At 43.8% G+C, this 12,366-nt stretch overlaps 1 protein-coding gene across 1 annotated transcript; it reads right to left on the bottom strand.

Moving 5' to 3' along the window:
* Positions 1-533: 533 nt before the first annotated feature.
* ppef2b (protein phosphatase with EF-hand domain 2b) lies at positions 534-10,452 on the bottom strand (the record flags this gene model as incomplete). Its single annotated transcript, XM_080529621.1, has 15 exons — positions 534-784; positions 1,529-1,616; positions 1,855-2,018; positions 2,429-2,535; positions 3,549-3,691; positions 4,060-4,245; positions 4,484-4,876; positions 6,027-6,176; positions 7,524-7,560; positions 7,721-7,887; positions 8,091-8,137; positions 8,279-8,393; positions 9,285-9,460; positions 9,884-9,938; positions 10,327-10,452. 15 exons carry the CDS (start codon positions 10,450-10,452, stop codon positions 534-536), a joined length of 2,205 nt encoding a protein of 734 aa, XP_080385747.1.
* Positions 10,453-12,366: the final 1,914 nt, after the last annotated feature.

Genomic DNA, 12,366 nt, shown 5'->3' with positions numbered 1-12,366 from the left:
ACATTTCCTATACACCCCTCTCTCTCTCTCTAATTTTTCCCTATTATAACACCTACGAATGACTACTCGATGGTTGTCTATTAAGCAGTATTCTCCATAGGAAAGCATTGGTCCTCGGTAGAGGCCACTATGAATATTCGGGTACCTCATGAATATTCATGTTCACCTGACCATGTGTGACAGCAGCTGGTGAAAGCGGGAACAAGTCGGCAACCAATCAAAATGTTCAGAATTTTATTCAGATTTTCTTTTTAATACATTTCAATGACACTCGCTAGTCAAATCAAAACATCGCAATGCAATGGATTCGGTGAGTAATCCCCACTACAGTACTGGGGATTACTCACTGGATCCATTGCATTGCGATGTTTAGGCTTGACAAGCGAGCGTGTCATTGACCTTCAACAACAACGTTGAAATGTATTTAACATTTTCTGAATAAAAGTCTGAAAATTTGGTCGGTTGCCGACTTGTTCCTGCTTTCACCAGCTGCTATCACATGTTATTTCCTGACAACCCCCCAACCACACTCTTTAGTAGTCCTCATGTTCGTTCGTCAGTATGCCAGCTGGGACCCGTCCTAGCTGGCTGCCCCCTCCCTCCAGGGAGGTTCTTCTGTCCACCAGCCTGAACGCCTCCATGAACTCGTTAATGTCTATGCTGCCGTCCTTGTTGAAGTCGATGCTGACGGCCAGGTCTGAGATGGCCTTGTCGCTGATCTCTGTCTTCAGGTGCGTGCTCAGAAGCTTCCAGGTCTGACGGAACTCCTCCAAGGAGATGAGACCTGGGGGAGGACAGCGAAACCAAGCAAAATGTTCCGTTTGAAATACTTCCATACAACTCGAATGGACTAAATATGGTAACTGCACTTATGTAGCGCCTTATTCCAAAGTGCTTTACAGTGGCCTCTCATTCACACACCAAGGGCGGCAAGCTACCATGCAAGGAGCCGGCCCACTCATTGGGAGCAATTTGGGGTTCAGTGTCTTGCCCAAGGACACCTCGACCCTTGGTCAGCCGGAGACCGAACCGCTGACCTTGTGATCAATAGATGCCGGCTCTACCTCCTGAGCCATAGCCGCCCCTTACAACTTGTATTCCTTTCGGGACGGAATCCTAACTTGAGATCTGCGAGCGCAACTTTATGTTCTAACTTGAGTTACGCACACAAATCTACAAGTTAGGATTTCGGCCTTAATAATTTCCTACTGTATTCATACGTTTTCTCAACACTGTTTTCACCTAGGCTACAACCTGTCGCAACCTGTCGCAACCTGACGCAATCTTGAATTTAAAAACCTCCAAACAATTCATTTGTTAACACTATCCTTACTTCGTTTCAACACAGGACAATAATTAAACGTCTTATCTCTTTTCTGTCACTAATATTGAGGTCATCAATAAGCCACTCAGTCACCACATGATGTCACAGGACCCAAGAGGCTTAAAGGAAATGGCAGGTCACACAGGCAGGCCCATCTGACTCAGAGAAGGATGTAGGCCATGCTGATACTACTACGGTACTCACCTGAGTGGTCTGTGTCTATGACTCTGAAGATAGTCTCCAGGTTGGAATGGTGCTTGTACATGGTCTCAATCAGATTTGCATGGGAGAGCTGTCACACAGAAGGCAACAAACAGTGATATTTGTTACATGATAAAAGTAGATTAGCTAGGATTACTTCTATTAAGTGTATGAAAGGGGGGGGGTGTTCTGTGTGTGTGTTCATTTGTACCTGTGTGTCTGCCTGTGTGCCTGTGTATGTGTGTGCGTGCGTGCGTGTTCATTTGTTCCTGTGTGTGTCTGTGTGCCTGTGTGCCTGTGGGTATGCAGTGTGGCACTGACAACCTTACATCTGTGTTGTGCTCGGTGATGGCGAGGTCTCTGAACCAGAGCTGGTAGTCCAGCAGGCCTTCCTGAGTGCTGTTGACCAGCTGGGCGCGCAGCACCCTCCAGGGGAGGCCCAGCCTCAACACAGCCTCCAAGGCACTGGCCCAGTGCTTCAGAGAGATCAGCCCTAGGAGACACACACACACACACACCACATGAACACTACACACATCTCACACACAAGATACAAGATCCTTTATTAGCCACACAACTGAGGTTGGTGGAGCGAGCAAGCATGCACGCACGCACACACTTTACTGACCCCCATAGGCAACAGACTGATTCGGTCCTCAAATACTATAACAAGTTACTCAATATAGCCACTAGATGGCGATGTATACCTGCTCTGAAATGTCTTCTCAATATACAACATTGTCACTCAATGTTCAACTACAATGTTCAGAATAGTTCCAGGACTTTATGGACTTGTGCTTGTATAGGATAGTGTAGATCGTTTTGTTCAACACCTCCTCAGGTTCAAGTGTATTTCACATCTTTGCACATACGTGTTACATACATACATTGCCTGTACGGTACCTGTGTTGTCAGGGTCGTACTCCTGGAAGGCACTGATGAGTTCTGACTTGTGAGCAAACAGCTGCTCCCTCAGGGCCTGGAGAGCTGAACGCTCTGTTCGCCCGACACTGCAAACACACACAACACTGTGTGTAAGGCTGTGTGTAAGGCTGTGTGTAAGGCTGTGTGTAAGGCTGTGTGTAAGACTGTGTAAGGCTGTGGGTAAGGCTGTGTAAGACTGTGGGTAAGGCTGTGTAAGGCTGTGGGTAAGACTGTGTAAGACTGTGGGTAAGATATAATCAACTACATTATACACTAGTCTAGATCAACAGTTAATACATGATCACACACTCTAGATATGTGATACGGTGTGTCTGAGGCACCGGGCTGACGTAGGGAGAAGTTGATCTTTAGATGCTTATCTTAGGCCAGTTTCGCATCTTTCATTCTAATGGTTACGGTTAGGATTCGGGGTAGATAAGCTGATGCTGGATCTAAGGGCCATGTCGTCCCGGAGCCACTGATCACAATTATTTCAACAACAGATTTTTGCAACAACACTGTGTTCGGTGGGAGGTGGTATCAGCGATCGGGTATACTACTGTATATCATACATTTAAGGCCACATGGTATGGGAGGACAACACGCTCTCAGAAGCAGAGTAACTCAAGAACATTCTTAGAATGTGGAACGCTGCTGTTGTTCTTAGAAGTAAAGTAAGTAAGTAGCCTTGAGAACCGATGGTTCCGAGAACCGAATGGCCCATAGGGCAGGAGCCTATCTCCTGTTTCCGTAGTGTGAGGCGGCAGGGAGGCATCGGGTACCATTTTTATAGTCTTTGAATACCACTCGTGTGCTTAGAAGTAGAATGTTTCAATAAGTATCAGAGAAGTTGTTTTTGGAATGGAGGGGAGGGAATTCTTTCTCACAGTTGAGTAACTCTAGAACATTCTTAGAATGTGGAACGCTGTCGTGCTTAGAATTAGAATGCTTCAATAAGTATCAGAAAAGTTGCTCTTTGGAATCGAAGGGAGGGAAAATTCGTTCTCACAGTTCCGTAGGGGTGTGACTGTTTACTTTGCCTCTAGCCAGGGGTGAGCTGATAGAGCTGTTTGTGTGCCTCCTCTCTCTCCTACCGTACCTTTGCCTCAGTGTGAGCTCACGGGAGGTGCAGCTGGCCTGGTACTGATTGAAATGAGGCACCAGATCAGGACCCAGGCGGATGTAGGCGCCTCTGTTGCTGCCCACCTCGTAGTAGTTGGACGCAGAAAATATGGTCAGAACCTGGACAAAATGAGGAAGGAAGGAGAACAGTGGTGATTGAAACTCAACGTGATCATACAGTCCAGCAAAACCACGGTTAATTGTTGTTATTGAGAGGTTCTGCCCAGCTGGAGGGCTCCAAGTATTTCCTCAAGGATTGACAACCTAATACCATCTATGAATCAGTCCCTCTTGTGAAGGGATATCCAATAGTATTTTGTTTACATTACACAGTATATAGGTTAATTTGTGCTCTGTGTATCCGTGACTGGTGAAGGCAGAAATTGTAGTGCATGAAATCCCCATATTCCATTCCATACATTGCAATAAGCCCTTCCTCCGATTTCTACCTCCACCAGCCTCCCCTGGTGTGTGTGTGTGGCTCTCACCTTGCCGTTGTGACAGAACTCATAGCCCTCCTGCTTGCACTCGTGGGAGCGGATGAGCAGCTGCAGGTTGTGTCTCCGCAGGACCTCCTCGGTCACGTCCGGACCCCAGTAGCACCCTCCGCCCCGCACTTCATTTGGGACACAGCCGTCCTGGGGCATCGGGTCACTCCAAAGCAGGTCCACTACCTGCAGACCGGACAGCATCAGTGTTTTTTTTTTATCAACAGTAGGAAATGAACAGAGGGGCTTCTATTGTATTCATAATACGGAAGGCCCTTATACAAAATAGCTAACAATGTGGAAATGTCCACCCAAACTCAGCCTGATGGTTTTTTTTATTTTTTCTTCCCTTTTTTATGTTAGCAAGTCCTCCAATAATTGTGTCCAAGAAGTCCCAGTGTCCCCCTAATCTGGTCTCTGTTACCTGTTTCCACTCGGCTCCGTCCCTTTCCGTCGCCTCGCCAGAGTCTGGGTCGGGGTCTGAGTCCGTGTCCAAGTCGGATGACGCGTTCTTGCGGAGGTCTCTGTAAGACTGGCTGAATCCGGCCTGGTTGAATCCGGCCTGCCTGCGGCGTTCCCTCAGCTCCTCCTCCACGGAGCAGTTGACCCGGTTGGTGAGGCTGTGCAGGGAGTGGGAGCGCGGCTCGTGTTTGGCCCCTGCCATGGAGTTGTTGTGGGTCAGGGAGCGAACCCTGCGCCTGTTGCTGCTGTCCACAAACACGGACCACGTCTCATCAGCGTCTGCATCGTCCTCTAGCCCCGGCCCCCTGTCGGCTGTCCGCTTCCTCTTCTTGGGAGGCCTGAGAGCTGAAACATACTGCACATACCATTATACTATGTTATTATGACGTTTTTATCATGGCTTTACACAATTAGTATTGTTAGTATCAGGATCCATTCCACAATCCCTATGTAAGTCTTGAAGGGATGGTTCACCCACATGTATACAAAGGGTTGAATGTTAGACAACTGTTAAATTGGTTGAATGTTAGAGAACTTAGACTACTGTTTAAAGTTTAAATAATGTTGCAATTATTACAATAATTATTATATAATAATAACTAAATATTTACTATCCCTTAAAGGTCCAGCATGTGGTTTTGTGTGTTTCTGCCCCCACTGGCCAACATACAAATAAAAAAAGACTATGTTTTATAATAGCAGCAAACATGTGCATATCCTTAAACAAACCGAACTTGAAATATGTAAAGGAACTAAATGCTTTGTTTGGACTAATACGGCACTTCACTGAACGTTCTTCATCATGTGACCTCATTCCTAGATGGCTACTGATTTATCATGGACCATTTAGCACTATCTTAACCTTCCTCTTCTGTTTGTTTCATTTTCCAACTGTGCTACTTTCGGTCAAAATTGACCGGTGTGTTTTTCACAGTGATATCTCTGGAACCCCTTATCCAATTTTGATGGTTGACATCTCATTTGAACAGCCAAAGCAAGTAGAATCAAGGGGTGGCAGACAGAATGACACCAGGGGTTAATTTCATATTATAATTTTGCAGCAAGTTCAAAGATAGTGTTTACTGTACATCACTGTATATTATAAAAATGCCTGCCATGTAGGCTGTGTGTACTGGAGATGGAAATTATTTAGTTAGTGTTGTAGAGATTCTTCCCGTTCCATTGTTGTATGGGATGTATTGATTTATTGATTATATATATATTTTTATTACCCATTCATTTCCTATGGCGGTCAATTCTGACCGGAAACATCATAGGTGTGACACGGTTCAATAAATCCCCCAAAATGCAATGCAATTCAATGCAGGGGCCTAGGGTGGAGGATAACATAAGGTCTTGAGGCAATGGGATGAAAAACACAATATTTATGATTATAAACTAAGTCATTCGGTCAGATTTGACCGTCAACAGAAGAGGAAGGTTAAAGCTCAAATCTACAGTACATCCTGGACCATTAACTTAACAGGGTCCCAGGGGGGTCTTACTTTGTGTCTGTCCACCCGGGCGATGACGTGGAGGTCGGTGGTGGCGGAGATCCCCCCGTGCAGAATCAGCACCTTGTGATCGATCACCGTCGCCAGGGGCAACCAGCTGAAGATCTTCTGGAGGAGCTTCAGGATCTTCTTGCCGTGAAGCTGCGGACAGACCAGGCAACGCGTCATGTCTCACGCAACCATTCTAATGCATAACGTCATGTCTCACGCAGCCATTCTGATGCATAACGTCATGTCTCACGCAGCCATTCTGATGCATAACGGATGCATCTGATATCAGAGATAGAATCACACATTTCTTTATTGAGAAGACAACTCATGTAACCTATGTAGTGCTATTTGATGGTGGTGCCAAAACGCACTCTTCATACAATTAAAGGATTTACATGCTAATAACTACATTTGTAACCATCTATTTACAGCTTGAAATGGAGCTATAACCTGATACCGGTATATGGATCACTCTCTTACCAGACAAAGTTACGAAATCGTCTGCTGTAATATAGAACTTTTCCCTAAACAATTTCCTGGTTGAAGAATTCCTTGTAGAATGTACCGGTAGACACGCCCGTTTGAAACTCAGGTAGTAATCCGTGCTGGTTCTTCCAAAATAAAAATCCATATATCGATGGAATGGTTGCTTTTTATCTATTAGATGTTAGATCCATTATAATGCTAGTTTAATTTCGTATTTATTTTATTTATCCAAACTAACTGCTAAATCTGTTGGCATGTTTCCACAACCTTTATTCCTCTTGAAGGGTAGAGGGAGAGAAGCAATGATAATTTTTCATTAAAGATTAAAAATGTATAAATTTTAAAATCCATGCAGCTCGTGCACTACAGAAGGGCGCAGAGATTACCAATGAGGTTGCGATATTTTACACATAACGCTTACGTGCAGCGTGTGGCAAATATGGAGCTTGCTGACGTAGAACGCAATTTTGTGCTCCACGTTTATCACAAGTAAACTAGTGGTCAAAAGCTTGACTGTGCGTCTTTAAAGCCACTCTTCATACATCAATCATGTCAAATCATGTGATATCATCCAATATTGATCTAGCTAACTAAAGTTAATCCACTGGTAAGTCATGTGAACAGCCAGTTTGTGATTGTTGTTGTGTGTTGCTGGCTATTTAATGGCTGACTGACAGCCAGCTGGCTGAGAAATGTATTCATAATCTCCTTAAGTAAAAGGGACCACATCACAAACTGAAATAGACTGGATGTTACTTAAATGGCCTCAGCTGGTTCACATGCACATGTTGGTGAGATAGGTTGATTTTAATTAACAGAATTAAACAAAGGACCTACTATATGTTTAGATGAAATCAGTTCAATAGTATAGTATGTGTATACTATATTATGTACGGAGAGAGCCTTATAGTGCCTCATAGTGTGTTTTAATGTTGGATTTTGGAATGAGGGATAGACAATGCATGCACGTAAACATTCAGTATATATAGAGTTGCTCAAGATTAGACCTACCCTGTATTTACCCAGCACCTCTTTGGTGAAGCCATACCTGGAAAAAGAAAGCAGGGTTGGCAGATGTTTCTCATAAGTAGAACCAGTGTGTGTGTGTGTGTGTGTGTGTGTGTGTGTGTGTGTGTGTGTGTGTGTGTGTGTGTGTGTGTGTGTGTCTGTGTGTGTGTGTGTGTGTGTGTGTGTGTATGTGACACTACCTCAGGTTAACAATGTGATCCTCATGGTTCCCTCTGTTGAGATGCACGTCATTAGGATACACCAGTAGGAAAGCAAATAGGATGAGGAGAATCTCAAGGGAGTCTTTGCCTCGATCCACAAAGTCTCCATTGAAGACGTATGGCCTCTCACATGATGGCAAGCCATTCTGGTGGGAATAATGAAGATATGTGTGAGGCCTTATCAAATACCATGAACTTGGTAATTACGTAACAATTAAGCTATTGCTTGGTAATTACGTAGTAATAGAGCATTTTTGTTATTACAGAATTATTATTGGAAAAAGGAACCCCAAATCCACTGGTGTGATGGCATGATGGACTCAACTCAAGTCATAACCACTTTACCCACCTTATAAAAAACCAACAACAGATCCTCAAGGTGCCCATGTAAGTCTCCTAAGGGTGGAAATAATTGATAATCGCGTCATTGATCTCATAATGGAAATAACCACAATTGAAGACAACAAGTGAAACAGAGAACAGAAGCTCTGAAACCAGTTTTGAAATACAGAGTCCCTTGAGGCCTGTAGTTCCTACCACAGATGGTGATCTCCTGGCTGTGGCAGGTGGAGATCTGACTGATGTTGGGGAGGATTCTGAGAATCCTCCAGGTCTCCCCAAGAAGCTGCAGGACATATCGAGTATGGAGCTGCTACTAGGAAAAACAGCCCAGAGATTAAAGGAGGCGTGAGGCTAACATGAAGAAAGGAGTCTATTCTCATCTGACACTGCTCCACAATCAGGACATAGATTAATGTGTCTGTATGTGTGTGTGTGTGTGTGTGTGTGTGTGTGTGTGTGTGTGTGTGTGTGTGTGTGTGTGTGTGTGTTTGTGTGTGTGTGTGTGTGTGTGTGTTTGTGTGTGGGCTGACTGATTTTGAAACCTTCTGGCCTAAGGCCTAGGCATTAGGTGGGGGAGATGACACAAAGGTCTTAGCCATGGTCACTAATCACACACATCTGTCACATGTACACTGTTCTCTTATAACATACTATATCATTGCCTTGCCTTGCCTAGGGAGCAGGGAAGGCTGGTGGAGGCAGAAATAGGAGGTTGGGCTCATTGTAATACATGAAATGGATTGAGGATTGATGAGGATTGGAATATTCCTGACACCATTCCTCATTCCATTCCATGCATTACTAATTGTGACAGCAGCTGGTGAAACTGAGAACAAGTCGGCAGCCGATTAAATGTTTGGACTTTTATTCAGAAAAATAAATGTCAATGTTGTTGAAAATCAATTACACACTCGCTAGTCAACTAACACAGCTTGTTTTGTGAGCCTGCTAACAATGTAAAGTAGTGTCATAGTTAAGCTAGCTATAGCTAGGTAGTAGTGGGGATTACTCACCGAATCCATTGCCTTGTAATGTTTTGGCTTGACTAGCGTGTGTGTCATTGATTTTTGACAATGTTGACATTTATTTACATTTTTCAGAATAAAAGTCAGAACAATTTGATTGGTTGCCGACTTGTTCCTTGTTTCACCAGCTGCTGTCACAATTACCATCACCAGCCTCCACTGGTAGGGATACCTACTTGCTTGTGCTTGAAGGCCTCCATCAGCTCTGCGGCATTTGCGAAGGTCATGGGGAAGGAGAGGTGAGGGCCTTTGTAGGCTTGAGGCACCTCGATGCTCTTGTAGCAGAAGTACCTCTCCCATTCGACGTCGCGACAGATCTCATTCTCACGGAAGATATGGGAGATCAGGTTCCCTGTAAGGGAGAGACGCCAGGTGGGTTTGGCACAGGGGCGTCTAGTTAAGTGTATAGACTAGAGTATGTAGGCTAACTGCGGTTAAAGGGACACACCACCCATTTTTTACATCACATTCATTATCTCCAACACCATACCAGTGTCTATGTATGCAGTATGTGAAAAGGACAATTTCCTATGTTTCTGTAGTCAAAAAGATAAATTAAAAGGTCCTAAGGAAATTAGGATGTGTGGCTGTAGTTTTTGAAAATCATACAATCATTGAATTCATCATTAGGACCTTTTCTCTTCTGTTATTGACTACAGAGAAAACTGTGGACTCTGGTATGGTGCTGGAGGTAATGAATGTGATACAAAAAATGGGTGAAGTGTCCCTTTAAGTCGCCTACTACCGATGCAAGCTAATGGGGAGGAAAGCTTACTCTCGGTGCTGGTAGGAGTGAAGTGGTCCATGAGGTAGCTGAAGAAGTTGTAGAGCTACGAGGGAGAAAGGGGACAGTTGGTCATGACAAATCTGAGCTATATCTGAAGGCTCCAACAGTCAATGGACAGGTCAAGCAGATGGGGTTAACATGGTCATAGTTATAAAAACATTAAAAGGGAATTTTACTAAAAAATAATTGTTCTGTTCAGTCGTCCATTTGTATGGTTTTAAAATATTATTCTTTTGTGCACACAAGTCTTGATGGAGATTCTAGATATCCTAATAGACAGCCAGTTTGGGGCACAAAACCAGTTTCCTGGACCTAGATTATACCTACTCCTGGACTAAAAAAGCATCTTCAATAGAGACTGTTATATGAAGTGTGATTTAACCTAGGACTAAACCATAACACTGTCAGTGGTTGTTGACACGTGATCCCACCTTGATCTGGTCCTGCTCCCCGGCATACTCAATCGACTGGAAGATGTTCCAGGTACACCTGCGTCTCACCTCCAGCCGGGCCACGTACCGACGGTACCAGCGCTGGATCAGCAGAGCTGCCTTCATAGCTGGGTGAGGAGGGAGAGGGGGGCAGCAGGACAAGGGATGGGAGAACACAACGCAACAGTGACATGTTTGTTTGTCTTCAGCCTGTCTTCAAAATAGGCTTTGTTCATGTGACAGTAACCGTTGTTAATTCTGCATTTCGTTCAGTTTGGTAGCTTTTAACTGCAAGCACGAATTGAATCAAGTCAAGCCAAAACACACTGGCCTGTCTATCTATTTGTCTGCACATTGTATTGACACAGTCATTATTTAGTTTAGGTTAGTTTAGGGTTTAGCTCATGCAGCAGCTACTGTTCCTTTGGTCCACACCAGGGGAGGCTTGTGGTGGTAGAAATCGGAGGATGGATTCATTGTAAAGCATGGAATGGAATGAGGAATGGTATCAAACACGCATCAGCTTGCCCTCTGATATCTACCTCTTCCAGCCTCCACTGGATAACATAAATGATAATGCTCTCCTGTGGTGAAATTCCATTTCTTATCCAACTGACATGAACTGAATTGGACCACAGCCCTGCTCAGGGCATGCAGGGCCACTACAATAATAACATTATGAGATCTTCATCATGGCTCACCTGTCAGACTACTGTCTGAGTAGTAGTTTTACAGCTATTTATATCTTGTCTGACGGCCAAAACAACTATAAGTGCTGGAGAATTCAATTAATAGATTATAGATTAAAATTATTAAATCTCCGATCATCTCTAGAGTGATCCACTCACCAGTGGCAGCATGGACGGAGAGGTTCGCTGGAGAGAAGAGACGAACAACAGGCCCCACCCCAGGAAGGAAGGATGAGCAATAGGTAATTACACACTAGCATCACCAGAGGGATTACAAAGACAGTCTTATCGAAAACATTTTTCATCTAATTGATATCATGACATCATCTTTGAAATATGATAGACTTTTAGTCTTATTAAAAGATTGATCATGGAAGATCTACCTTTTCCACATTTCTTCAGCTGCAATTGATCAGATTTCGCAATGCCACATCCCATGACCCTTTGCTCCTTTCACTGCCAGATACAACCATCACATAGAGACGATTGGGGTGAGAATGAAAGTTGATCCTGAATAAACTACATGTTTTACAAACATTGGAGATACAGTACACAAAAACCCTCTGACAAATTCAATCAGTTTTCTTTCTATTGCATATGCACAGACTAGGTTTCATTTGTAGTGAGATAACAGTGGCAACTAATAATTATGCATCCTCTTTAGTAAAGATTCCACAATGGATTTGGGAAAGATATGCATGTGATGAAACTCGAGACATTGGCAGGCCAGATTGAGATTAATTTCTCGGATGTCAACAATGTGAATGCCTCTCATATCAATAAGAGCCAGATGGCCAGTAATCTGAGATTAATTGGGTCCTGCCTACCCCCTGGACTCTGATTGGCTACTATCTTCTGTTTGAGGAGTGACCAGAGAGGTTTCACGTCTTTTCAGGTAAAAGAACCCCCCCAAAACATTGTAAGTGAATAGTGTTTAATGACTGGTGCACTTTACAATTGGTTGTTTTCTTATTACACGTTAATTAATTAGTAATAATGTTGGTATTAGGACATATTGTATTGTAATACAGTAATTGAATAGTAATGAGTAACTATGAGTAATAATGAGCAACCTTCCAAATATTATACATATTCTTGAAGTGGCGTATGCTTCAGTAAATACGTTAACAGTGCTAACAATAATCTAATCATGTAGAAATCTTCTCTTCCCTAATAAACAACATCCCCTCCTCACTTTGACACACTGCACCAGAATGGCCAAGAGTAACCTTACCTGGCCGCGTTGCCTCTAGCCACTTCCTCAGTATTTCAGCATCTCACCAGAGAGCCTGCTGCGTTCTTTTCCACAGTCCTGGCATCTTGACCAGTGTGTCCAGAGAGGAGACAGTGA

Source organism: Nansenia antarctica (assembly GCF_963989245.1).
Source record: "Nansenia antarctica genome assembly, chromosome: 4".
NCBI lineage: Eukaryota > Metazoa > Chordata > Actinopteri > Argentiniformes > Microstomatidae > Nansenia > Nansenia antarctica.
The sequence above is the reverse complement of the archived record's forward strand: the minus strand, read 5'-3'. Positions and strand labels throughout refer to the sequence as shown.